General features: G+C 53.9%; 11 protein-coding genes across 11 annotated transcripts; 5 read left to right on the top strand and 6 right to left on the bottom strand.

The window, feature by feature from the left end:
* Nucleotides 1–652: 652 nt before the first annotated feature.
* Nucleotides 653–2,938, top strand: M409DRAFT_57758 (uncharacterized protein; the record flags this gene model as incomplete). Its single annotated transcript, XM_033813722.1, has 2 exons — nucleotides 653–1,911; nucleotides 1,972–2,938. The coding sequence occupies 2 exons, from the start codon at nucleotides 653–655 to the stop codon at nucleotides 2,936–2,938; spliced, it is 2,226 nt and encodes a 741-aa protein (XP_033663973.1).
* A 50-nt stretch (nucleotides 2,939–2,988) lies between these two features.
* M409DRAFT_26529 (uncharacterized protein) lies at nucleotides 2,989–3,566 on the bottom strand (the record flags this gene model as incomplete). Its single annotated transcript, XM_033808150.1, has 2 exons — nucleotides 2,989–3,452; nucleotides 3,506–3,566. The coding sequence occupies 2 exons, from the start codon at nucleotides 3,564–3,566 to the stop codon at nucleotides 2,989–2,991; spliced, it is 525 nt and encodes a 174-aa protein (XP_033663972.1).
* A 572-nt stretch (nucleotides 3,567–4,138) lies between these two features.
* M409DRAFT_68714 (uncharacterized protein) lies at nucleotides 4,139–6,055 on the top strand (the record flags this gene model as incomplete). Its single annotated transcript, XM_033817959.1, has 3 exons — nucleotides 4,139–4,661; nucleotides 4,714–5,807; nucleotides 5,885–6,055. 3 exons carry the CDS (start codon nucleotides 4,139–4,141, stop codon nucleotides 6,053–6,055), a joined length of 1,788 nt encoding a protein of 595 aa, XP_033663971.1.
* Nucleotides 6,056–6,504: 449 nt separating this feature from the next.
* Nucleotides 6,505–7,775, bottom strand: M409DRAFT_68713 (uncharacterized protein; the record flags this gene model as incomplete). The annotated part of the gene is made up of 4 exons (XM_033817958.1): nucleotides 6,505–6,945; nucleotides 7,003–7,139; nucleotides 7,191–7,382; nucleotides 7,439–7,775. The coding sequence occupies 4 exons, from the start codon at nucleotides 7,773–7,775 to the stop codon at nucleotides 6,505–6,507; spliced, it is 1,107 nt and encodes a 368-aa protein (XP_033663970.1).
* Nucleotides 7,776–8,833: 1,058 nt separating this feature from the next.
* M409DRAFT_68712 (uncharacterized protein) lies at nucleotides 8,834–10,705 on the bottom strand (the record flags this gene model as incomplete). The annotated part of the gene is made up of 3 exons (XM_033817957.1): nucleotides 8,834–9,217; nucleotides 9,251–10,055; nucleotides 10,104–10,705. The coding sequence occupies 3 exons, from the start codon at nucleotides 10,703–10,705 to the stop codon at nucleotides 8,834–8,836; spliced, it is 1,791 nt and encodes a 596-aa protein (XP_033663969.1).
* An 866-nt stretch (nucleotides 10,706–11,571) lies between these two features.
* Nucleotides 11,572–14,179, top strand: M409DRAFT_68711 (uncharacterized protein; the record flags this gene model as incomplete). The annotated part of the gene is made up of 2 exons (XM_033817956.1): nucleotides 11,572–13,853; nucleotides 13,909–14,179. The coding sequence occupies 2 exons, from the start codon at nucleotides 11,572–11,574 to the stop codon at nucleotides 14,177–14,179; spliced, it is 2,553 nt and encodes an 850-aa protein (XP_033663968.1).
* Nucleotides 14,180–15,480: 1,301 nt separating this feature from the next.
* On the bottom strand, nucleotides 15,481–17,070 carry M409DRAFT_68710 (uncharacterized protein; the record flags this gene model as incomplete). The annotated part of the gene is made up of 1 exon (XM_033817955.1): nucleotides 15,481–17,070. The coding sequence occupies one exon, from the start codon at nucleotides 17,068–17,070 to the stop codon at nucleotides 15,481–15,483; it is 1,590 nt and encodes a 529-aa protein (XP_033663967.1).
* Nucleotides 17,071–17,557: 487 nt separating this feature from the next.
* On the top strand, nucleotides 17,558–18,229 carry M409DRAFT_26523 (uncharacterized protein; the record flags this gene model as incomplete). Its single annotated transcript, XM_033808149.1, has 1 exon — nucleotides 17,558–18,229. One exon carries the CDS (start codon nucleotides 17,558–17,560, stop codon nucleotides 18,227–18,229), a length of 672 nt encoding a protein of 223 aa, XP_033663966.1.
* Nucleotides 18,230–18,269: 40 nt separating this feature from the next.
* M409DRAFT_26522 (uncharacterized protein) lies at nucleotides 18,270–19,302 on the bottom strand (the record flags this gene model as incomplete). Its single annotated transcript, XM_033808148.1, has 3 exons — nucleotides 18,270–19,104; nucleotides 19,157–19,230; nucleotides 19,285–19,302. 3 exons carry the CDS (start codon nucleotides 19,300–19,302, stop codon nucleotides 18,270–18,272), a joined length of 927 nt encoding a protein of 308 aa, XP_033663965.1.
* A 1,595-nt stretch (nucleotides 19,303–20,897) lies between these two features.
* On the top strand, nucleotides 20,898–24,652 carry M409DRAFT_26521 (uncharacterized protein; the record flags this gene model as incomplete). Its single annotated transcript, XM_033808147.1, has 5 exons — nucleotides 20,898–22,010; nucleotides 22,057–22,581; nucleotides 22,637–22,648; nucleotides 23,062–23,494; nucleotides 23,553–24,652. The coding sequence occupies 5 exons, from the start codon at nucleotides 20,898–20,900 to the stop codon at nucleotides 24,650–24,652; spliced, it is 3,183 nt and encodes a 1,060-aa protein (XP_033663964.1).
* A 123-nt stretch (nucleotides 24,653–24,775) lies between these two features.
* Nucleotides 24,776–26,078, bottom strand: M409DRAFT_26520 (uncharacterized protein; the record flags this gene model as incomplete). The annotated part of the gene is made up of 3 exons (XM_033808146.1): nucleotides 24,776–24,817; nucleotides 24,870–25,885; nucleotides 25,949–26,078. 3 exons carry the CDS (start codon nucleotides 26,076–26,078, stop codon nucleotides 24,776–24,778), a joined length of 1,188 nt encoding a protein of 395 aa, XP_033663963.1.
* Nucleotides 26,079–26,153: the final 75 nt, after the last annotated feature.

Raw genomic sequence — 26,153 nt, 5'->3', positions numbered from 1 at the left:
TCGGCGCTAATCAAGGGCGGTACTGACCCAGGCCGATGTCTCCTTTTTGTCCTTGAGTGAGCTGATGCACGGTGGCAGCAACGACGACCCTAACCGCCGTACTGTTTCCTTCACCTGATCTCCCACCACATCCCAGCAGGCCTTCACATACCAACGCTCACGATGGCTCAACAAGACCCATACAGCCGACGACAGTACCCGGACTTCTACGACATTCCTTCTTCTAAGCCAAAGGATGCTCTTCGCTCGGAGTCAAAGAGTCGGGCGGCAAGGTACAGCAGTCACACGTCCAGAACTACTAAATGGCTGGATGACTTGGAATCGGCACCGTACACCCCTTATTCACCGCCTCAGACGTTCCCTGAGAGTGTTGACTTGAAAGCCTCTCCTAATCTCAAAGCCTCGCCTGGTCCCAAAGGCCGGTATGACAAGACACATTTATCAAACAAGCTTTAAACAAGACCACGCTGATGCGTTTAGCGACGCGATCTATTATTGCATGTGGCCGGGCTGTACTTTCAGTTTTTCACGAAAGTCAGACCTGCAGCGACATCACCAAAATGCGCACAATCGGGAGTCCGTGCCGCTCGTGGATTGCCAGGTGCGAGGGTGCCATCGAAGGGGGGCTTATGGATTCACGAGGAATGACAAGATGGTGGACCATATGCGAGAGGTACACAAGGTTGATGTACCCAGTAGAAGGCGCAGAAGCATGGGCAGCAACCCGATCAAACGTAGCACCACATCCACAAGTCCTCTCAAGGCTAGAGATCGCAGCATCGACGTGGGCGCCGTGATTTTGGCCGCCCCAGGCGACGAGAAACGGTCGCTCTGTGGTCCCGCCGACAGTAGAGATTCTGGGCTGGAGATTGACGGCTCCAAGAAGTACATGTCAATGCCATCGCATGATTCGCGATCACGCGCAGCACGACACCAGCCAATTCTGCAACCTCGCGAGAGTGTGCTCGCCGACAAGCATGACCCCTATCCGGAAAAGCCCGCCCATCGAGGTCGAATGCCGACTCGCGCATTCGACGACCGGAAAAAGGAACTAGAGCAGGTGTCAAATGCACTGCGCCGCGAATCAAACAGTCAAAACACTCATGAAGGTGTTGCGAGCCGGACAGAAGCGAAGGTGCAAGCCAAGAGTACAGCATTGGACAGAAACGCTACCAGAGTGGGAGACGACCACCCTCCATGGGCCGCGGACGTTAAGAAAGACTTCAGGAGTCTACGCAACTTAGATCTGTCGGTTGTTTCTCCGAATGCACTACCGATACTGCCTTCCTACAGCCCCAACTGCTCAGACGCTTGGAACCATATCGTTCGCACGGGCACCGAGGATCCTAACGACGCAGCGATTGAGTCTCGAGGGCAGCCTGATGTCGAGAAACTCAAAGCACGCTCGACTCTTCGCCGTAGCCCTGTTCCCTCTAGCACGATTGATTCAAATGTAGTTCTATCTTCTGGCAGAGACAAAAACCATTTCGAAGACAATGTGCGAGATCTCGAGAATCGACTGGATCGACTTTTAACCTTGACAGAACCAACACCACCCTCTTCACCGGGGGATAGCACCGGGGAAGAGATCACAAGTCTCTCTAATTTTGGGAGCCCAGACCGAAGTCCCGGCACTCGCCAACATGCCAATGGGTATCAGCAACCTGGGGCTGGTCCCTTTCAATTTCCTGGAGCCCCTCCTGAGACAGGCAGACCGTTCAGGAAACAGGCCAACCAGCCAAGGGACGATGGCGATGAAGGAGAACATCCCTCTGGCGCACGAGACAGAGGAAACCGAAGCTCCATCTCACAGAGCTCGAAAGCAAAGCGATTCCCGTGCGTATATCGTGTCGGAGATCCTGGGAGATTCGACTCTCACACTACGCGCTGGGAATATGTGTCGCAGGTGCTGTAAGTCATGAACATCAAAGATGGGCTGATGTGTCACTCAAGCTGACCATTTGTTTGTAGCCGTCACCTGGAATCGCACAACTTCTTCATGTGTTCGAAATGCCTAACGATGTTCACCAACAAGGAGCAGAAAAGTATTCACGATAAGATGAGAGCCTGCGTCAAGATCTGCACAAACAGCGCGTGCAAGAGGCATACCATGGATTTTGAGACTCCGAGTGCGACTTGCAATTGTCTGTTGACCTCTGATGACCTCTGGGCTGCGACTTTCCGCCGGGCGTTTCCTCACCTTCCGCTACCTGCGCCTTGGCCATCCAAGGTCCAGTCATGGCTCGTCGCGCCAGTTCAAAATTTACAAGAAGAGCCTTGGATCCGCGATCCTTTTCAGTTCCATACATTTCCACTTCCTGAAGGCATATCGGCAGACACGGCGGCGCAAAATGGGTTCGATATGCAAGCGATGATAGATTACAACGTGGAGCCGGAGCTTTCTGCCCCTGACTTTCACAACACCTTTCCGACAACCCGTAATCCACCGACTCCTGATGCCAGGGACGAATTTGACATATCTGCCACCTCCTATCCCAACGGTGCCCTCGCAAGGCAGGTAGAAAGACCTTGCGAGAACCATTCAGCGCAGCCAGCATCTGGCGACGACGTCCAGAAACTCCGAGAGCAGGTCGCAATCCTCGAGCAGCGATTCGAAAAGCCAAGCCGCGCCGAGCAGAAAGAGAGTGCCATGCTGCGGCTAGCATGGAATCGCTTGGTCGAGATCGGAGATCAGTCAGTCCAGGAAGGCGGCGTCCTTCGACAGGTCGCATCAATGTTGACACCAGAACTCATTGCGGATGGTAAGAAGGACAGTGACGAGAGCAATCCTTCGCAGCCGATAGAGATGTCCAATGCCATGGACTGGGAGGCCGCAGGTCTCGATCCACATCAGCTTCCGCCTGGTGGCAAAGGCAAGCAAAGGGCAGCCTCGCGCGCGGCAGACTCAGCGTACTATTCCGGAATGCGCATGAACTGATTCTGCCGCCAAGCCAGGCCTGCCGGAGCATAGCACAAGTCCCATCGCTGTCATATCATCATCGCACCATCGAGCGACGTACACGCCACCGCCTGCCATCGACCCTCCAGAAACTCGAAAGTCGTCACAGCCATCGCGCGCTTGACGATCCCCGGAGGTATACCTTCAACTTCGAAATTGAAGCACACGTCCGCCTCACCGGCGGTGGACCAAGCCTTCACTTGCGTCGTCATATCGACAATCCGTAGGCGGAATTCCGGATATTTGGCTACCAGGTCTTGCTGCATCTCCAGGCTCTCTTCGAAGGAGAGAGGTTGTCCTTCTAGGCCATAGGGGAGATAGGGGCCGATCCAGCTGAACTTGGCACGATACTTCTTGGGTGCCATGTAGGTCCATCCCGGCGAGGAGCGTTTAAAGCCGCGGTTGTTGACAGCGTCGCTAGTCGCAGCGACGTGGGCTTCGAGCTGAGCGGCGAGGAATTCGTTGCTGAACATCTCGTCGCTCATCTGTCGATCTGGCGATCTGTTAGCCACGGTCTTTGCCTCCTTTGTCAATCGAGATGTTCACCGTCGGCTTTCATCGCACAAGTCCAGTCGCAGACTCTGCCTTTTGGAACGTCGTGCTTCATTGTCGATTTGAGGCTCTCCGACACTGAGGAAACCCCATCATGCAAAAGCGGAAAGAGCAACATTCTCAATACCACGGGCGGCTATATATATATACATAGTCTCAAGGCACATGCCATCCTGGTTCCAGTGGCCAATAATAGGGGCAAGCCAAGCTGCCTCTACCACGGCAGAATCTCACATTCGGCCTAGCAATGATCTTCGCCATGCAGGCCTGACCTGTGCTCCGAGACTGCCTCCTCCTTCGGTTCTTGTCCAAAGAACGCCCCCGAGTCCTAGGACAACACCACGATTTTACGATTTTACGATATTGCAATGTACTTGGACTTATTAGAGAATACGCTGACTACTAATAAAGAGCCCTGAACTCAGCCCTGATTTTTGCTTTAGCTGCAGCAAGATCCCTCGCGCCTTTCCCGAACGGCTGCAAAGCCCTGGTCGGGCTGAGGGTTGGCCTGAAAATAGCAGGTAGTATAATACAACCTCACTTGCACGGTAAGAAAGATGTCTCTTCAATTTCTACTTCTCGATACTGGTCAACTCTCCTCCCGTCACGATGGAGTTTCCTCACCTCATGGCCTCGTTGCCGCATCTGAGCCTGCACCCTGATACTACTAAGGAAGAGATCGATCCAACGAGAATTGTAACTCAATGGCTTTCTTCTCTTGAAACCCAACTCAAAGACGCCACGACATCAACAGCCAGCAATCTCTTCCTTCCCTCCGACCTGCCCTACTGGAGAGACATCCTTGCCCTATCCTGGGACTGGAGCACAAAGAAGTCCTCCCAAGACATCCTGTCACATCTCTCATCCTCGACTCAGGGATTCGGTGTTCTGGAAGCTGTGACTAAGGGAGCATTGCAACCAGCACTGGTGGATCTGGAGGGTGCCGTATGGATTCAATCGGGGTTCACGTTCCGTAATCGATTTGGTCAGGGTAGGGGTTTAGTTAGGTTGGTTAATGGGGATGATGGGGAGTGGAGGGCTTGGACTGTTTTCACGCAGTTGGAAGGGTTGGATGATTATCAGGGAACCGGGAAGGTCGTTCCGCCGGGAGACGAGCAGGACGAGTATCAAGTTCTGGTGATTGGAGCAGGTAGGGAAAGAACGCGAAACCGCAAATTGTCGATGCTGACCACTATCTTCAGGACAATCAGGCCTCGCGATCGGCGCCCACCTCCAACACCAAGGACTGAAATACCTCGTCGTAGACAAGAACCACAGAGTCGGCGACTCCTGGCGTGCACGCTACGAATCCATCACAACCCACACACCAACGTACTCAGATCACTATCCCTTCCTGCCCTATCCAGACGACTTCCCTCAATGGCTTGGACGAGACCGTATCGCGGACTGGCAGGAATACTATGCCAAAACGATGGAGCTCAACATCGAGCTGGCGATTAGAGCTGAGGTCTTTAAGTACGACGAAACCAGCAAGAAATACACCATCCACCTCCACGGACCAAACAACAACACGCGAGCCATCCACTGCACCCACCTCATCCTCGCAGCCGGCATGTTCAGTCCCAAACCCATCGTCCCCTCCCTCCCAAACCAAGACACCTTCACGGGCTCAGTCCACCACACCAGCCAACACACCTCCGCCTCTAAAATCCCCAACCTCTCCTCCAAAAACGTCCTCTGCATAGGAAGTGGAACCTCCTCGCACGACATCGCCCAAGACTTCGTCCACGCGGGAGCCAAGAGCGTGACCATGCTCCAGCGAACCCCCATCGTCACCGTAACCCGCACTTCCTACATCACCACCCAAATGGGGTTGTGGAACACCCCCGGCATCAGCACAGCCGAAGCAGACATCCTGGGCAACTCCTTTCCATTCCCCATAATCCGCGCTTTGAACCTCCCTGCGACGAAGAAGATGAACGAGATGGACACTCACCTCCTCGAGCCGATGCAGGAGAAAGGCTATAGAGTTTTGAAAGATGTAGGCCTCGTCGACCAGCAATTCCTCAAAGGCGGCCGCTTCTACATCGATCAAGGGGCCTGCGAAATGATCGCCGACGGTCGTATCAAAATCTTAAACTGCGAAGCAGGAATTGAAAAGTTCACGTCCAACGGCCTCCGCCTCGCAGATGGACGGGAACTCGAAGCGGATATCGTCGTTTTCGGAACGGGTTTCGAGTTGATGGAGCATGTCGTAGAACAAATCATGGGGAGTGCGATCAAGGAGAAAGTCGGCGATATTGGACATTTAGACAGTGAGGCTGAGAGGATCGGTGTAAGTCCCCAAACCCTCACACACACACACACACACACACAAACTCCCAGACTCGCAGTGAACTAACACCTCCCTAGTGGTGGCGCCCAACCGGCATGCCAGGCCTGTGGTACATGACCGGTTCCTTCCTCTGGACTCGCACATTCTCCTCCGTGCTGGCGTTGCAAATCGCCGCGGTGGAGAGGGGGTTGAATTCGGGGTATTATACTCAGGAGACGGATGGGCGGTTGAGGAGGAAGGCAGATTGAGCTGTCGCGGTGCTTTCAAGCGAATGCACTCACTGAGGTGGGTTCGGTTCTCGATGAGTAGATGGTATGGATGGCATAGATGGCCGGGAGTATTCGTCACTGCAGCGTCGACATGCACTCGCAGGTAGTCGGGCGGTACCTCCAGCAGGACGCGGTCCTCCTGTTTGATGGTCCGTTCGACTTCTAAGCCAATTCCGCCAGAAACAATATCTGCGAACTCGATGAAGGAAAGTAAAGCCAGGACAGTAGGACGAGCGGTCGAATGGCATCAGTCATCGATTAATAGGTCATACAATACGTACAAGCAGCCGTCAAAAACGCAATCCTGCCTGGTCCAGGATTCCGTGCATCTATTCGTACAGCATAAGTCGTGTATCTCAAAAGCCTCACAATGTAAAATCCACCCGAGCGCCGGGGCTAAAAACGATAGCAAACAAGCCCCGTCGAGATCAACCTTTCAGACGAGAAGCGCTCTCGATCTCCGGCCCAGCCCGGTAAGGCTCCTCTTCAATCTTCTCACTCCCGCTGGACCTATCCAGCCGGCCGCGGCTCGGGGAAACCATACCAGCACTGCCGGGCACCTGCTGGCTATCTCGACTCGGCAGGCCGGCGAGATCATTCGAGGCTATCGAGACTGGAGGCGGCCGGGCCACGTCCTTTCCTGTCGCCGCGTTGTCCTCGTCGAATTCAAAGTTTTCCGCCTCGTGCTCGTTGAAGTCTTGGCCTGGGTTGGCGGTTTCGTATTCGAGCGATTTGACCAGGCGGTAGAATCCTACCGCGATGAGGGCGCCGAGGGCGGGACCGAGCCAGTAGATCCAGTGATAGCCGGGGAAGCTGTGGAGGACGACGCAAGGGCCGAAGGATCGTGCTGGGTTGAGGGAGCCGCCGGTCTGCATTGTGGAAAGTCAGTGCTGTGGTCTTGACGTTTCGGCGTTTGGGGAACTCACGAAGAAGACGCCAGACAGCTCAGCGATGAAGAGAGAGAGACCAATGCCGATGGGCGCGATGAAAGTCCCTTTGTGCTTTTCTGCGGCCAGCATGAAGATGGTGAAGACGAGCTGAGCCGTGAGAAACATCTCGATGACTGATGATGTGTCAGTGAAGATAAAAACCGCAATGGTAACGTTATACATACAGAGACCGCGAGTGACGCTGGTGCCGCTGCTCAAGGTGGTGGAAACTGCCATTGGACCTGGGAACAGTGCTGATACAACTCCAGACGCCGCCATGCTACCGAGGATCTGGGAGACAAAGACCAAAGCCGCACGAGGCCAGGTAACGGCTCCAATGAGTGCCATGCCTAGTGTGACTGCTGGGTTGAAAAGGCCTGAATGACACAGATCAGTATCCTACTTCTCAATCTTAACTCTTCTTATCACTCACCTCCGCTGATCCGGAAGAAGACCCAGGCATTGACCGCCAAGCTGAAGCCGAATGCAAGACTGATGTACAGCAAAACGCTGGTATTGGGCACCTGAGTCAACGAGCCACCGCTTGTACCTGCTCCGGCTGCTGCTGCATTGGCGACTTGCGTAGCAGAAAAGGCGAAGAACAGGAAGAGGAACGTCCCGATGAACTCGCCGATCATAGCAACGAGATGGTTGCGAGGCTTGTTGGGGATGAAGCCGAGGAAGGGCACTCGAAGCTCATTCTTGTCGGACTTCTGTCTATGAAGTCCGGGCAGATTTACGCCTCTGATGGTGGGCTTGTTGATGTTCATGGTTAATCCTGTGGCCGTTCGCTTGCGGGGATCGTAGGTTGTAGGTTCTGACGATGCGGTGTGGTAGGAGGAGTGAGGGTTGTTCGACGGTATGGATGCTGAAGCAATGGTTACTGAGGTGGTGAGGTGATCTCTCGCCTCAGAATAGGTCGATCGTCAGGACTCGGAATGCAGGTGTAGCAGGTGCTCTGGGTGCTGGATGTTGGGGCGAGATGTAGGCTGGATGGATGGATGTTGAGGCGGATGAGGTTTGGGAGGAAAGCAGACGATTAGTACCAACGCCGACGCTTGAACGCAGGAGCGGTGGAATGAGATAGGATCAAGGTCAGGCGCAAGACGGCATGCCGACTGCAGATGGGAAAGAGGAAGAGACCAGCTCGACGTCGCGAGCGGCAGGAGGGCGGTCTATACTTGTACCGTATCTTGAGCTCGGCAACTACTGAACGAAGGGATCAACGAAGGCCGATGGGGTTCATTGTGACGCAGCTGGCACGTTTATTTTCTGTCGTGGAGTAGACGATCAGCGGCAGCCTCAAGCGTTCGTTGGCCCGAATGAGACTGGCCCCGAGTGTAAGATCGAGGCGGGGCGTGGAGATCAGTCCGCAGCATCGTATCGAAGAAATTCCTCCAAGATGGCGGCCCGCCGTCTGACGAGAACCATTACGCCAGCAATCAGTACGTGGCGCGGCTGAGAGGAGTGCGTGGTGAAGAATGGCAGCTTCGTATGGACGGACAACGAGCACATGTCGAGCTGGTGGATGCCGTTTCTGCAGAATCTCCCCGCAGATTTACTTTTCTACGGTGCCACCAGCGTCATCGGTCGTGTGAACTCTCGCAGAGCCTCATGTGAAGATGGTCTCCGAAACTTGGAAGAAATAGGTGGATGTTCTTGTCCCTGCACTGTTCGTTGTACTTGACAGCCGTTGGTTCAACTGCACTGTATGACGTATCCCGGTTGATGGATTCCTTGACCATGTGAAGTGCCAAACATGGGCCCGGTCGTTGCTCTAGTGTCAGCTCGGCGAATGCTGAACATTTTAAAGGCAGAGCTTGTGATTTCACACGAAATTGCACAGCTCCAGCAAAGTAATCATCGCCTCCATCTTGCCTTGCGATGTGCTCTTGGCCGCATCTATGTTGCCATTGGCAATCATGTCGTACACCTCGCTCTTACTGACTGTCATCGTCAGATTGGGCGGCTTGCTGCTCAGCGGACTGCCCAGAGCTCTCCTGCGGCACGTCAGTGTCCCGTTTCTCAACGTCAATACCCATGAGGTCTTTTCATCTGGGACATTGATCAAGATCGTTTGAAGACACGTCTTCCAAGCTTCCGGTCCGTCTATCTGCAGCGAGAGAGCGTCGAGCCAATCCTCGACAGTCGACTGCGGATTGATGGCGATGACATTTTGTGGTGTTATTACCTGACTCTTGCTTCGTAGCTCCTGCGCAGCAGTGAGGTAGAAATTTCACCAGACAGCATTCTCAGCACCGAAGCCAAGCCGCTCATATACTGATGCCAGTTCATGTTGCTCTTGTTCGTTGCTTGGTTCGGCCGCTACAACATGGTCGAGGAGGGTTGCGGCGAACCGAAGATCACCTGCGTCTGCGAAATCTCTGGCCTTTTTAATGACAATCGAGGGGCCACCCATGCAATCAACATAGCGGGTTCCCTCCTCTTTTGGTGGATGCTTCCACAAGTTAGCTGGATTACCATCGAACCACGTCATATAACGCTGGTAGATGCCCTTCACATTTTGTGATAAGCAGCCGTAGTATTCCCCGGCATACCATTGTTTTTGCAATGCTGGTGGGAGTTGGAGCTGCTCCGCTATTTCAGTTCCTGTCATTCCCTTGTTCATCAGTCTGACTGTCTGGTCATGCATATAGCCGTAGAGGTCTCGTTGATCGGAAATGAATTCGACGATGTTGTCGTGACCCCAAGTTGGCCAATAATGACCCGAGAAAATGACATCGACATCGTGACTGTACAAGTCGAGAGTCTCGTCCAAGTGCTTAGACCACTTCTTTGCGTCCCGAACCTGAGCCCCTCGCAAGGTGATGATATTGTGCATAGTATGAGTTGCACACTCAGCAATGTAGACGGCACGCTGGTCAGGGAGAAAGACGTTCGTCTCGCACGGTGCCTCAGTCTCAGGTACCATCTGGAACATGAGCTTTACTCCGTCGATGAGTCGTACGTCGCCGGTCGCGACGATAGTATCATTCGGCGGTAGGATGATCGTAGTGCCACTGGAAGCCGCCGTACCCAAGCCGCATCCCCTGCAAATGATTAGCTTCTGTTCATCATGCTTGACGAGGAACACATACACATGAGCTTCTGGTCCGATAGGTAGAGACCCACCAAACATATAGACAGCCCGTCTTCGCATTGCGGGACCTGCGACTATGTTCTCTTTAAGCACGGCATCCATGAAGCCAGCTGAAGCAAGTATCGGTATTTGGGGCTCGTTGTCAGTAGCCGTCGATAGGACACCTTGCGCGCCACCAAAATGATCATAGTGCGAGTGTGAGTAGATGACTGCTTCCACTGCTCGGTTGCCGCGGTGGCTGCGATAGAAGTCCAGTGCTGCAGCCGCGCACTCGGTCGATGCGAGGACGTCCAGCACAATGACACCGGTCTTGCCTTCAATAAGCGTCATGTTGGAAATATCGAAGCCGCGGACTTGATAAACGCCTGTCGTGACCTCGAACAGACCTTGCTTCGTGTTCAGCTGTCCTTGTCGCCAGAGTTTCGGATGTACCGTCGATGGGCAATCGCCTTGCAGAAAAGCATAGTCCTCGTTATTCCAAACAATCTGTCCATCTTTGTTTTTAAAGCGGCAGGTCTCCAGAGATGCAACGTGGCCTCGATCGGCGTCCTTGAAGTCGGCGTTATCCTGGAACGAAGGCTGAGCGGTTGAACGAGACATGGTTTGAACATAATGTAGCATCGATGAGAAAAGAGTCACAAAGGTGAAGATTGTAAGGAAAGTCGTACGGGGGCCATACCTCCTAGAACCACATTCAAGTAAGAGGATTAATTTTTAGCGGCATTACTAGCATAACATAGAAGCGACAACTACTCAATCAAGAAGATGATTCCACATCGAAACTGGAAGGCGCACGCGCGTTGCAAGCCTCGGTGTAGGACCATTATCGATAATGCGAGCCACCCGTGAAGGCATGATATTGGAGTGGAATAGTAGCGAATTGGTGTAGGTAGTGCGTGATATGAGCAAGTGATGTGTTCTCACAGACACTTTCACATGACAAGGAACTCCTGAGCGCGATGAGACGAAATTCACTGACTGACTCAAGTGGGGCTTTCACGTGACGCGACCTCCCGGCCCAAGGAACATCATCAACAGCGACCCCCGGTCGAAACAGGACGTGTCATACCACTCGTCGCAGCACAGCCCGCTGGACAGAGCTTGTGAAAAGGCACATCATTCATTCTCATTCACTTCACTTCATGGTCACTTCATTCTCAGCTGATTTGCTGCAAATCCCGTGCAGCTCTCAGCATCCTCGGCGGCTTGGGCTCTCTTTCCCGGCGTGATCGTCATCCAAGCAAGCACTCGCTCGCTCGCTGCCCTGAATCGACCCGCCTCCAGCGCCACTTCACCCCGTCGTCCACCCGCACCGCCTGTTGCACCTCTTCACCACCGCTGCCACCCCCACCGCCAGCGGATGCCGACATAACAACACCTGCGGCTGTGGTCGCCGCCTGCACCACCCAAACCCCTCCGTTCCTGCGACCGCCCTTTCTCCTTCCGCGCCGCACCAGGCCGCCAACATGCGACCCCTCCGATTCCTCCTGACCGTCCTCTCCTTCATTCTGGCCTTCTTTTTGCTGCTTTTCATTGGCCCCTGGAGCAGCAGCGACATTGAAAACGTGCAGGACCGCAGCAATGTGGGCACATACTTCAACTGGCGGACGCCTTCCTCGTTATTTCCGCCTTCTGCGATCATCAGCCTGACTGATGACAATTCTACCAACTTTCTCGCCCGCCCCGCCGCCTTTGGACCTCTACTCCCAGTGAAGAGCCTAAGTGGGCAACTATGGATTGGGAGTGGGTTTGGAGATGATCATCTGGGTCGAGGAGAAGGCGAGCTGGGATGCAGCGATGTACCAGGATGGGACGACGGGAGCTGGACGGTCGTGAGTGGGAATACCAAAAAGCCCTCTGCTGAAGGCAAGACCATGAATGGAGAGTCGACCAGCTCTGGGTCGAGCAAGAGCAAGAGGAATTCTGGGGATGACGAACTTGAGGACGACACAGACAACGATGAGCATCCTTCTGAGGATGATGGAACGGATGATTATCTCCACCATCCATTGCCAGCGAGCGATGGCCTCAAAACAAATGGCGAAGCCGCTGGCAAGACTAAAAAGCCGACCCATGCCGACATTCAGTCTCTACAGGAAAGTGCAGAGATTGCTGGAAAGATAGTGCTACTGAGCCGAGGAGGATGCGGTTTCCTCGAAAAAGTCAAGTGGGTGCAGCGAAGAGGCGGCATTGCGCTGGTTGTGGGAGACGACATTCGTGGTGGACCGCTGGTGACCATGTACGCTCGAGGCGACACTTCCAACGTCACCATTCCTTCTCTTTTCACTTCACACACAACGGCACAGCTCTTATCGAGCCTGATGCCGTCCGGAACCTTTATTGGACATGTAGAAGAGGCCAACCGGCTTGGCCTGACCCCTGGAAACAAGGGCAAGGGAGACAGCGAGAGCGCAGGAAGCCAGAAGAACGCTGATTCTGCTGATAAGCCCAACTTCACTACAACTACAACCGCCACGGCCAAAGCTACCTCCACCCCGCAGACTAGACCCAAGCACAAGAGCGAGAAAACTGCTTCCAAGGAAAGGGAGAAGCCAAAGCATCGTGGCTGGCTTGTCTCTCTGTTTGGTGGCGGCTCAGATGGTGCGGACAGTCGACGTCCGCCGAGCAGTGGCAATATCGGCTGGGTGCTGCAGCAAGAATTTGAAGATGATGAACCAGTCCATGGAAAGACCACCAAGCTACCTTCGAGCTCTACATCGTCGCAAATACCGACCGCAACTCCAAGGCGAGGCGATAGCGACGGGTTCCAGATTGGTGTTCAGGACTGGCGCGATCCTGACTTGGTTGCGGAGCAGAAAGAACAGAATCTCAGAGGCTCCACTACCTCAAGCTCGAGCTCAATCCCTGTGATCAAGAACAGCAAGCCCACGACATCTTCTTCTTTAAAGGGAGGCAGCATCACTCCTGGAAGCGGCGAGTATGGCAAGGCGAATCACGAAGCAGTTGATATCGCTAGCTCGAAAAAGTCACAGTCGAAAGACAGCATGACTTCTCAGCAGACCAATGACCAGCAGGACGGCTCACGCGGCTGGCTGGGTAGTCTGTTCTCATCTGACCCTCCTGCAGACGATGCCAAGACCGAGACTGCACCAAAAGCCGCCGTCAAAGCTCCTGAGCTCCAGTCGCATCATTCCAAAAGTGACAGCGCTCATCGCCGTCCACAACCTGCGAATGGTCCTCAGATGCACGAAGGACTATGGGTGACGCTGTCGCCCACGTCCATGTCCTCGTCGCCGTTCTTTGACACATTACTGGTACTGGTCGTCTCACCTCTAGTTACACTTACTGTTGTCTACGCTCTTTTGTTACTACGATCTCGAATCCGACGGAGGAGATGGCGCGCACCCAAGTCTGTGGTTGAACGGCTACCTGTTCGAACATACCAGACTATGCCGAGCAGCACTTCAAGCTCGACGTCATCCTCGATCACATCTCAAGCCAGTGCAACGACGCCGTTGCTACCAGCTTCTCGACCCATCAACACGCGCTCTCGACCGCGCGCGCGAACAGCATCGGAAGTGCCACATGGATCCTCGATGCGCTCTGACGAGATGGCCAGCCCCTCGCTTGATCAGATCGAAGAGAAGCGCGCGGCAGGCCTAGCTGAATGGAGAAGGCGATACGGTGGCAAGCAACGAGAGTGTGTTGTATGCTTGGAGGAATACGTGGATGGTGTCAGCAGGGTGATGAGCCTTCCCTGTGGCCACGAATTCCACGCCGAGTGCATGTAAGTTGGTGATATCCAGCCTCGTCAAAGTGTACAATGCTAACATGTCGCACAGAACACCCTGGTTGACCACCCGCCGCCGCACCTGTCCCATCTGCAAAGGCGACGTCGTGCGTTCGCTGGCTCGAAGCGCCGGTTCTTCTTCCGCCTCGCCACCGCAAGCACATTACCGGGACGATGAGGGTGAAGATGAGGCCGACGTGCAGGAACAGGCCTCCAACACCGTTAATGATGACCCGGCGGCACAGCAGCCTGTGAGCCGGGAAGATGAAGCTTTTGAGGATCTTGAAAGAGGCGTGACTCCCACTCCGGATAGGACGAGATGATTGAAATGGAAAGCGTTTGCGATATCTTTTTCACTGGATTGTTTCTCAGATGGGGAGGGGCGTTTCAATTGGTGTTGTAGGTAGGTTTGGTTCCTTTGTTCCCTGAACCTCGATACCCATCGTTCCTTTTTGGAGAAGGAAAGAAATTTCGCCTTGATATGCACCCTAGCACACATCTTTCTGCGCGTTTCCTTTCCTCCTGTCGACATCCTTGCGAGCGTGGCACGCCGGGTTCTTGCCTCTCTCTTCGTTTGTGTGCAGGGGTATGCGTGAGGGGAAGAGAAACAGCTTCATTGTGCGCAAGGTACACCCGCACTCCTCTCCTCTCCTTTCGACTTTTCAATAATCAGAAGCATAGAATTGGCACAGCATCGAAGCATTCTTCGAGCTTGTTTTGTCTATAATTCCACTTCTCTTATTCACATAGCAGGTCCCTCCGACTTATCACTAGCAGTGCCTGGTCAAAGATCTCGGAATCATGGCTCTTCAGAACCTTCAGAAAGCGGTAGATATGGAAACGGATATCAGGAAGTTGAAGGAGACGGTTGCGGATTTGCAGAAGGAGGTGGGGAGGCTGCAAGGTGAGTGGGCGCTCGACATCTCCTTCACCGTTTGAACAACTTCGGATGCTGAGAGTGAGTAGACATCGAAGCCATCCGAAACCTCCAGCACGCGTTCGTATACTACCTAGACGAAGGCTGTATCGAGGACGCTCATTGCCTCTTTACTCAGAGGGAGGGTTGCGAGCTGGATATCCAAGCGAAAGTGTACGTTGGACATGATGAAATATCGAAATGTCTGGTGAGCTCGTCAGAATCCCTTCTCGACAGTGTGTGGGTTTGTTGACCTGTTTCATGCAGACTCTTCATCGGAGAGGTATGAGTCAGGGTTATCCGTTTAAAGTAGGGTTTGTTATGTTTGGCAAGGAGGATGGTGAGATTGTTGCGAGGCTCGAGGGGTTGGGTGGTGAGGGGAGTGAGTTTGTGAAGGAGGAGGGCGAGTGGAAGATTTGGAAGATGAAGTAGAATGTCGGGAGAGCGCCGAAGTGAGTCTCTCCCTCTGTGTTTCGATGGATCTCTGCTGTGACGCTGAGGGTTGAAATCGTCTTAGTTTACGGACGGAGAGGACGATTCCGCTGGAGAGGAGGAGGCCAGAGGATGGTGCAGCATCGTGCGGTAATGAGGGTCACGCTCAGGAAGACGAGCCGGATCTTCAAGCCTTGCCGATTCAGACGAAAGCTCTTTCTACAAGTTTTCCTTCACTGGCGAACTAAGACTTAGCACAAGCAATCCATTGATCCCTCATCCCCTCCTCGCCATATCATTCACCCTCACAACCTCCCCCCTCGCCCCCTCCCAAGCTTTCCTCTTCCCCTCGTCAAACAACCGAAACATATGCGGACTCAACAATCCATCCATGACCAACTTACACATCCTCCTATCCCTCAACCAAAACTTCCACCCTTCAACCCCATACCCAACCCTCTTCGCCACGCCCAAACCAGCGACGTCATCGCACCACTTGAACCACTCCCAATTATTCCTCAAATTGACATTCGCGAGCTCGCCCGTCCTGGCGATTTCGAGAATAGAGGCGTGCTGCGCGTCGACGTGCGCGGACATTTCCGCGGGGGAGGGGAGGGAGGAATTCCCCGTCCAGACCTGCGCGACGGCCAGGCTGGAGATGTCGTAGTTGAGACAGGCCATGAAGCTGAAGGGGGATGTGCCGAGGAAGGCGAGGCTGGTGGGGTGGTCCAAGGAGAAAATCCCTTGGTATAAGCGAGGTAGAGGGCGGGAGTCAAAGCCTGGGAGGGAGGACCATTCTTTGGGAGGGTCCCGTGTTGGGTCCACGGAGGGGGACATGTAGCTGTAATCTGACCGGAAGCCTGTGGCGAAGATTATGGCGTCGATGTCCGTCAGGGTAGAGCCATCCGAGAAAGTGAGCGTGCTGCCATTCACTTCCTGCAGCGCGGGTCTGAGATCTATCTTCCCTTCGTGGAGGGCTGGGACGAACTTGTCATTCGCAACGGGGACTTTCCTCGTCGGTGGCAGGATCTCGCCGAGATTCCACTCGGCTTTGACGTCGAACGTGCGTTTCTGCACGGCTTTGATGCCTAGAAGGCTCATTTTCTGCGCGAGACCCGGGAGATATTTATTGAAGATCCCCGCTAGCATCGTGAGGCGCACGCTCATCATATGATCGCCAGGCTTGCCGGTTTTGGCGTTCGTGCGGGAGAAGAACGCTGCTCCTTTGCGGTGGGAGAGCCAGACGGTGCTTGTGTGGTTGGTGAGGTCGACGGCCGTGTCGCAGCCTGTGTTGCCTAGACCGACGACTACGACTCTTTTGCCGGTGAAGGTGGAGCCGAGTTTGTAGTTGTTGGAGTGGGTTGCTTGGCCGGTGAAAGTTTCGAGGCCTTTGATTGTGGGCAGTTTGGGGGTTTGAACTTGGAGGCCTACGCACATTACGACTTTGTCGACGTGGATCTGCTGTTCTTCTTTGGTGGAGAGCTGGATCATTTTTAGGAGCCAGCCATCATCATGCCTCTCTGCTTTCGACAACTTCATTCCCAGCTTTGCATGCTGCAGAAGTCCAAAGTGTTGGGCGTAGTCCCTCAGATATTGAGCCGTCTGTGCCGCCGTTGCGTAGTTGGGGACATCATCCGGGTAGGCGTAGTCCGTATAACATGACAGCTGCTTCGAAAGATTGGCCACAGTCGTCTTCAGAACGGACGTCTTGTCTGGCTCCTCAGTGTGCTCCCACAGGCCGCCGACATAGTTGTTGCTCTCGTATCCAGTCGCATCGAAGCCGGCTTCACGAAGATTCTTGAGTGTTACTAGGCCACAGGAACCAAGACCGATGACGGCGACTTTGGACGCAGGCTTCTCTGCCATCTTGTAGGATGTGCGTAATCTCGTTCCAGGGCTCAATATTGATGAGATACGTGAGATGGGTGCCGGAAACCCGGCACTTCTGATCATGCAAAATCAAGTCACTCGCCCTGAAGTGTCGGATCTCCTCTCGAGAAGACTCCAGAGAATTGGGCACTTTCGCGACGGCATGGTTTGTAAGGACATGGTGTTGGTTGATGGCAGACCTAAGTCAGCGCGAGCTGAGCTGCAGGTGGCACAGAAATCCTTCCGCGTACGGCTAAAGGGGTAATTTCGCTAACCTCGCTAAACCAAGAGACCCACCTCTGTAAGTCTGTGAGTGAATGAATCTTGGTCAAGACTTTTGTCTTGCCGGGGCCGGCGGCGCCGTCTCAATGTCTCGTCCGAATTGACTCATTATCCGATGTGATGTGGTGTATATCTTTCCTCTCACTTCTTCTCAAACCAAGATCTTCTTTTCCGCTCCAAGACAACTCTCGCTCCTGCCAAGATGGCGATCGAAGCAGTCACGAACGTCACGAAAGTCCAGGACGGCCCAATGATAGATGACAAGCCTTCCACGATAGTAACTCTGACCGCACAACAACTCCGAACGTCGAAATTCCTCCCCAGCCTTGTCAACACAATCAATCAGGCATACAAAGCCGCGGAGGGACAGCATCTTGGCGAAAGCAAAGGCGATCGACTGGGATCTATCGATGAGCTTATCCTTGTGCTACGCGATGACCCGGAATCATTCATCATCGTCTTGACCCAGCCTCACGCCCCGGAAGAGGTACTCTCGACCGCGACTTCTCGAAGATACTTTGGACCCAGTCCTGATGCGAATACAAGTCCTTGGGCGTGTGTTCACACTCCGGCCGCTGATACTGAAGAATGGGAATTGAAGCTCTTGGCCACGAGTCCTGCTGCCCAAGGGAAGGGCATTGCGAGTTATATGCTCGCACTCGCTGAGAAGGAGGCGACGGAGCGTTTTCGTGCAAAATCCGGCCAGGGTGAAGGTGCCATCACACACGCCAAGATGATCCTTTGCACACCCAAGCCTCTGTATGGAAAATTCTACGGCGGAAGAGGGTATCGAGAAGACTACATCAAGATCAGGGAAAAACCTGATATGAGCTACGAAATCACTTTCATGTCCAAGGTCCTGGCTTCACGATAATAGAACGGGATTGTGACCGAAGAGACGAGTTCGATTACGTCTACTCAGGCTTGCGACCGTACGTGACGTGCACGATCGAGTAATTGCCAACGTCCAGCACGAGAGAACGCTCAAAGTCTTCCACCAACGCATTTATTTTCTCCTCGCTGGAGCCCGTCATCGATAGGACTCGCTTGATGCTCAACGGTACCACCTCTTTGGCATCTTTCGCCCAGAATTCCCCAGCCTTTTTCAAGAATGGCGTCCGCTCACGACCTCCTCCAAAATACATTCGATATTGAACTGTCTCAATGTCGATAAACCCCGCCTCTTTCATTATACGTGCGGCATTTGAGCCCGCATACCGCTCGAATCCTAGCGCTTCCATAGCTTTGACCAACCGCTTGTTCCATTGCTCTTCGGTTAGCCACTCTTGGTCATTTGAGTCGTACCAAACAGCATCCATCTCATGGCATTCGGCCCATCCTCCTGGCTTCAGCAGTTCGAAACTTTTCTTGAAGAATCCTGGCCAGTCAGTCATGCCCATGAACAAAAGACGAGACCAACACAGGTCGAAGAGGCTGTCATTGTGCGGGAGTGTGGACTGCCCATCAGCTGCTTTCCATCCAGACGGCATCTGCGTCAGGACGTTTCCCTCGAAAAACTTCACATTCTGCTCCCATTGCCGGATATTGGGCACTGGAGACAGGTCCAGGCCGATGACTTCTGCGTCTGGATATTTGCGAGCCATCGCGTTGGTCACGTATCCAGTACCGCAGCCTATGTCGAGGCATCGAGTGACCTTAGCTGGCTCCAGCGGTGCGTGGATAACATCGCCGTACATGAGGCCTTCCATGAGCCGGGCTTGCATCTCCAGCCGGGCGTGCTCTGGTGAGCTACATTATCCTGTAAGCAAGGACCGGTGCAAATGAGACGGAAGTTACTCACTCGTTGGGCAGTACATACACAGACGAGTCGTCCTTGTGGTAAGCTCGAGCCTCCGCCGAGACGGGAGTGTTCTTCTTTAAAGCAGCTGAGTACGACCAACATCACGGACGACAAGAGGATAAACGTACCACATTGAGTACTGCCATTATCGCGAGAATTGGATTGATGGCTCACTTCCGCCTCTGGTATCTTCATCGCCTTTATACGACTATCGGTCTCGACTCTTCACCTTCTCCGTTGCCCCCGTCGTGAGCGGACACGGCCGCGACGGAATCTGCTTGACAAGGACAGATGTTCATGGGCATGTTTAACATGGATGAAGCCAGACCGACATGATCGATCACTGAACGCACTTTGCAACAAATACGAAATGTGTCGACATCCCGGTCTTTTGCAAAAGGATACCGGTTTGCTCCTCTTGCGTATACTTGCAGGGACAATGTCAACTCTGCCAATGTTGTATGGCCCCATGAGAGACCATTTACCGCACTCGATTGCCACAAGCTTCCTGTTCAACCACATACACGGGACTGGCAACTTGCTGAGGTCTTGTCATCTAAGCCTCTCGGCCTCATGGTCACCGAGACGTATTGGAGAAGTGTCCTCAGATTCAAGTACCATGGCTCGCGGCCAGCTGTTGTCAGTGATCGCAGGTTTTAGCATCCGATCACACGGGTCTCAACGTATCACCCCAGCATGAGTAGATAGCTGGTGGACTTTATTCTGAACCACATTACCCAGCGCCAAAGCCCTACTCACCGAACTATAGCGCCGTTTTATTACTGCCTACCGGAAGCGGCACCCACACAAGCCGAGCATGAACCTCATGCCAGGGATACCATACCTCTCCCCAGCGCAGCTGACTATTCGCCAAACCAGACTGGAAGCCTCTGAGGGATTCAAAAGCCCTCACCTTTCTTAGGGGTGCAGTCAATGCCTACTTTACAGACAGTGCCAGCTGGATTGAACGAGACATCGAAGCTCCTAGAAACGGCTTTCAACCAAGCTGAATAGATTCATGCTTTCAAACAACCTGGCAGAATGATTGTTTCACGATTTCGAACACCACATGTTGTCTGGCTGGCTGTATACCTTTCGAAGCTGGTGCTGAATCAGAGACGGCAAAGGAAGCAGCAACGGCGAGCAAGACAGCTGTAGCTCGGTATCTTGCATCGAATGAAAGGAGTGTGCAAAGATGATGAAATTTATCAAGAGCATCTTGCAAGGTCATCTATGTCTACAACAGAGGAAAGAATGCGTCAAAACGCCGATGGCCAGTCTGGCATGACCTGAAAGGCAGAACCCTTCTGAGCTCGAGACGCAACTTGTTACAAGCCAGCCGGTTCAGTGGCCGGAACCAATCTGACATCGCATATTCGAATGGCCATGACGCGACCACTCAATACCACACAATGGATAGGACTTTACGTCGCTCACAGCTCGAAAAAGATCGCCGACAATGCTGGACATCTACCGGATCGCCTTGCCGAAGCCCTCAGTTTCCCCGCTTTTGTTCTGAACGGCGAGTGAATAAGTCTGCTGAAGGCTTGCTCTAGGTCTGCAAAGGCAGCTGGAGATGATATACGGCAACAGCATTGAGGACGGGTACGACGAGTACCCGTTGCCCGGGAGGAGGCCGATGAGAGCAAGTAGATGCAATCACGCTTTGAAAAGAAGGCCACCATCTCTCACAAAGACACGAGCAGAGTGAGTGATCTTTCTGTCCAGTTTGAGGCCGAAAATGTCTCAACAGGCCCGTGGCAAGATGGCAGTGGATTCACTAAGCCATGTTGCTGGCGCGTTGGTGATCCTAACAATCTGCTACTTCCTAGCAGCACACATTCTACGCTCGTATCGCAGCAGAAACAAGTTACCTCTTCCACCAGGACCACGCGGGCTTCCTCTCATCGCCAAGCTTCCTGAGGTGATAGCAGCAAGCAAGACCGGTGAACAACATCTCCTCTTCCAGCGATGGGCGCGCGAATATGGCGATGTCTACAAAATCGAGTTGAGTCCGTTCACACAGTACATGGTCAGCTCAGACGTCGCAGTCAAGGCCATTTTCGACAAATTCGCAGCAACATCTTCGAACCGACCTCACTGGATCGTCAGCCGTGAGCATATCTGCAATAATTGGAACGTCCTACTTTTGAACGCGAACACACCCAGATGGAAGCAGCAACGCAAAGTCACTTGGGCGAATGTTGGCAGCGTACCAAAGGCAGACGCCGCTCTACCCTTTCTGCACTACGAGACGCTCAAGTTCATGCATGATGTGGTGAATGATCCTGCTATACACGAATCAGGACCTGCGTTGTGGAATGCGATCATGAGATACACTTATAGCAACTTCGCTACGCAGATGTTCGGGCTCGATGTCCCTGGCTCAACGGACCCAGCCATCCACTACATCCACGAGACCGGCGTAGCGCAAATCTTTGGCACATTACCTGGCTCATACATCGTCGACGTATTGCCGTTCTTAGATGCCTTGCCTTTGTTCATGAAACCTTGGGAGAAAACGGGAAGAGCAAGGTTTCGTAGAGACCTCGAGTGGTCTACTGAGAAACTGCAGAGAGTCCAGGCGATGGCAGATCGAGATGCTATTCAAGACTCGCTCTTGTGCAAGATCATTGAAGATGAGAAGTATCTCGGATTCCAGACTTTGGAAGAGGGAGCGTATTTCTGCTTGATGCTTACGGTCGGTGCTGCCGATACAAGTCAGATATCGACGTGGTCTTTCATCGAGGCCATGTTGGAATATCCAGAAGTTCAAGTGAAGGCTCGTCAGGAGATCGAGAAGATCGTGGACGATCGTATCCCCGAGTTTGCGGACTATGATCGCATTCCCTACGTATGTCAACTCTTGATTCCGTGGCTCGACAACTGATCAGCCGTAGGTCCGATGTCTCGTGAAAGAAACCTGGCGCTGGAGACCGCCCGTCGGTCTCGGCCATCCGCACGTAACGACTGCAGATATCCAGTACAACGGCATGCGAATCCCCAAAGGCTCTCACCTCCATTTGAACGGCTATGCGATCCACCAGGACCCCAATCGTCATCCCGACCCCGATCGATTCTGGCCAGAACGATACGCAGGGGACGAGACGTCGGTAATGCAAAGCATCAACGCCTCAGACGTCCGCGATCGAGATCACTTCGCCTTTGGAGCTGGCCGGAGGATCTGTCCTGGGTATAACGTCGCCGAACGATCCCTTGCCGTGGCCATTATGCGAATCTTGTGGGCGTTCGAGATCAAACCCTCTCGTGATGCGAAGCTGCCGCTCAATATCGGTGATTGGAGAGGAGGCTTCCCAGGCCTAGCAGGGCCAAAGATGCCGGTGTCGATGGTGCCTTTGAGCGAGAAAAGGGTCGATCTGATCAATCTGGCTTTCAAAGACGCTTCTTCTCACAGGACCAAAATAGTTCGTCTTCCTCATCTTCTCCTCAATGTTCGACGGGTACTGACGGCAATCATAGGAACCGCTGGATGTTAGAACTCAAAGCCAAGCTTATGAATCACATAGATGAATGCCACGACGGACCTCCGGTCACCGTACGTGAAAGAAGTGTCGTGGGATCACGCTGCTTATGTATCCACCACAGCTCACAGCTCCCTAGTCCAGCCACGCACACCATCGTGAAACCTGCTCACTAATCGACTTTCCAGCTCTCACCTAGCTCTTATCTCCTCCTACGTTCTACGCCTTTCTCTCCACAACGATGACCTAACAGACTTTCCCAAGCGCCCATAGAAATCACATGAGGCATTGTCCAAAAGCAGTAATTTCGCAACCTCCACCCCTGTAGCGACTTTACCGCAGCCTCAGCATCATTGCCGCAAAAAGGCAATAAGTAACAAACCTCCCCTCGACCCAGCAAGCACCAAACTCAACAGAAACCAGCCACAACGCATGCCATCGTCAATAGAGAACTCCCAAAACGAGGTCATGGCACAACAGCAGCAGCAGACCAACGACCTCGTCTTCGTGACCTACACCGATGCGCCTACGCGCGCGGCGCGGACACGGGCTGTCAAGGATCTTGTGCGGAAACAGGCTTTGAAGGCGTATTATTCGCCGCAGGGGAGCGATCGGGTGGAGGAGAGGCGGAGGGAGAGCGATGCGTTAGATAAGCAGAGTAGGAAGAAGCATATGAATCGGTTTCGGGTGAGGCGGGATCAGGAGCTGGGGAAGGGGAAGGAGGATGAGGAGAAGGTTAAGGGTGATGGGGATGAGGGGAAAGCGGTGGATCCAATCTTGTTGTCGAGGAGGGTGTATGCTTTTGAGCCGTATATTTCTTCGCTGGGGCCGGGGGCGTGGGAGTTGTTGGAGTATTGTAAGTCTCGCTTCCACATCCGAGACGTAACACGTCGAGCTAATATAGTTGGTGACAGTCCGCAACAGCTTCAAACTGAAATCCATGTCCATACATGGCGACAAAGAATGGTTCTCCTTCACCATGTCCGAGAACTCCATGGCACAAGCAACCCTCTGCCTCGTCTCCCTAAACCGAGACTTCGCAAAGGGCACCGCCGTATCTTCCGTGACCCTCCATCACCGGGCTGCCGCAATGGAACAGCTCAAGAACGAAATCGACGGGACGAGAATAGTCGACCGGGAGACTGTGGCTGGAACGGTAGCAATCCTAGCCATCGCAGAGGACATGGAAGGGAACTTCACCAACTCCTCCGCGCACTTCGACGGCATGGCGCAGATCGCGAAAGCATGCGGTGGGCTGAGGTGGTTCACCGGCGAGAGATCGTGCATGATCCTCAAGATCATCGCTTGGGCCGACCTGCTCCACGCCGCCGCCTGGCTTTCAGAACCCCGTCTCTTGGGCTGGTTCGACAACATTCTCGACCTCAACGCGACGGCCATCGCGCCGCAGGACACGTCCGCGAGGCTCGGTGATCCGCTCTTCCGCCTTGAGCTGGAGAGACTCACCTGTCCGCACCTTCGCGGTATGATGGATATCTTGCATCACTTCCCTCAGCCGACTGCGATGAAAGAGTCTCCGGAAGCGGAGCAGGCGCATTGGAAGAGGTTGCTTCACATGACCGAGCTGATGGTCAAGCAGTTGAAGACAAGAATCCCATTCGAGGGCTCTATACCCGCTCTATCGAGGGCCTTCACTTCGGCAGCGCAGCTGTATGTGCCTGCAGTGTTGAGGCAGACTCCCCTGCCTCGCGATGCCGCGACCTCGTTGACTGAGGAGATTGTGAGCGAACTAGCAGGACACCACATCCGTGCGGACCCAGCGGAGGGAAGATCACCGCGGAATCTGCTCATTCTCTGGACTCAAGTGAACCTTCTAGCTGCGCTGGGTGAGGTTTCTGAACGCGAAGCGCTGGCTTCTGATTTCCAAGAAACGCTGTCAGCCATGGAGATATACTCCGAAGAGGACCTCCTCGAGCAACTGTCCCGTATCGCCTGGTCGGCGCCCTCGATCGATGATGAGCTTGCCAGCCTCATCTTGCCCCTTCAGCTCACATAGATCCCAGCACTCGATGAGCATCCCTTCGATCCGAGAACTTCGCCCAACCACGCCGGGCTTTCGAGAATCCGCTCCACACAACGCTCCAGCAGCCCACGATCGAGCTGAGTCCAGTGAAGAGGATCAAAGCTCCATACTTGGTCCCGAAACCCCACCGCTCAGCGCCTGGAATAGCGCCAGCTTTGAATAACTCCACACCTGCGACTCCGCTAACTACGTACCCAACACCTCTCGCGCCGTTGAGGAGCCCGTACAGCATGCCTGTGTTGATGGCCTCATTCGCCTCTATGGCCTCGCGCTCGAGGTCCTTCACCCAGCCGCCCCACGTAGACGAGTATCCTCCAGCGAAGAAGCCACAGCCCAAGGAGAACGCGATCAACAACCCAGGAATCCGGTTCGACGCAAGACCCCAGAGGAAGAGCGCACACACACTAGTTCCGAAAGCTGATAGAAAAGTCGCGATAGGTGACCACTTCCTGCGATCACTCATAAAGCCAAACCCCACGCAGGAAAGAATCCCCGGTGCATTGAACAGCGTAATCGTAATCGACCCCGAAAACGTCGACTGGTGCAATACATCCCTCGCATACCCCGGCAGATACGTCTGCGGAATCCCATAGCCACTGCTGAAAACCGCATTCGCGATGCAATAGACATAAAACGTCTTGTGCCGGAGGAAGCTCCAGGGGACCTTCGCGGGCGACCTCCTTGCGAGAGAAGCCTTGGTGGGGATGACAGCAATTCCAAAGATCCCCGTGACGAGGAGCATGAGCGCCCATATCCTCAGCGTCCAACGACTCCCCACGTGGTCCAGCAGCGCGGTGAACATGAGCGGACAGCACGTCCCGACGATATTCTTGCTGCTCAACGTAGCGCCGTAGGCCGTCGCTTTGCCGCCGTGGAAATGCTCATCCAGATACAGCGTTGTGGGAGAATATAGCATCGTGCTCCCCAATGCCGCGAGAACGCCCTGCGTGAGGACGAGATGCCAGAGCTGGTGACTAAACGAGCTGAGCAAGAACGCTAGGCTGGAGATGAGGACCCCAGTGATGGCTACGCTGCGCCGGTATTTCGCCCAGGTGCCACGGTCGAGCGCCGTGAAGAGAATGGGCATGGAAAGGTACATGACGCCGTTGAGGGTGGTTCCGATAACACCAGAGGAGCCGCTGGAGGAGGTGATAAGCCCATCGCGGATGTACGCAGATTGGAAGATGCCAAAGGTCATTGCGATACCTGGGATGAATGAAGCACGTCAGCGATAGCGAGGCAGCAAATGAAGCAGGAGGTGAAGCATACCCCAAATAGGAAGCTGCAGAATCGAGCAACCCAGCAAGGCGAAGTAGGCATGTTTCCTCGCCAGTTTCGCTGATGCTCGTTTTTCGTCAGTCTGGCTCGTCGTGGGCGACAGCTCAATCTCCGCGTCCATGATTGTGACTTCGAAAGGATCTGTTCATGTATTGGTGGGTAACGAGGAACAGGAAAGTGCTCGTGTGCTGCTTAT

Source organism: Zasmidium cellare, assembly GCF_010093935.1.
Source record: "Zasmidium cellare ATCC 36951 unplaced genomic scaffold M409scaffold_32, whole genome shotgun sequence".
NCBI classification, from domain to species: Eukaryota; Fungi; Ascomycota; class Dothideomycetes; order Mycosphaerellales; family Mycosphaerellaceae; genus Zasmidium; species Zasmidium cellare.
Note: the sequence above shows the minus strand (reverse complement) of the source record. Positions and strands in the feature narration are given on the sequence as shown.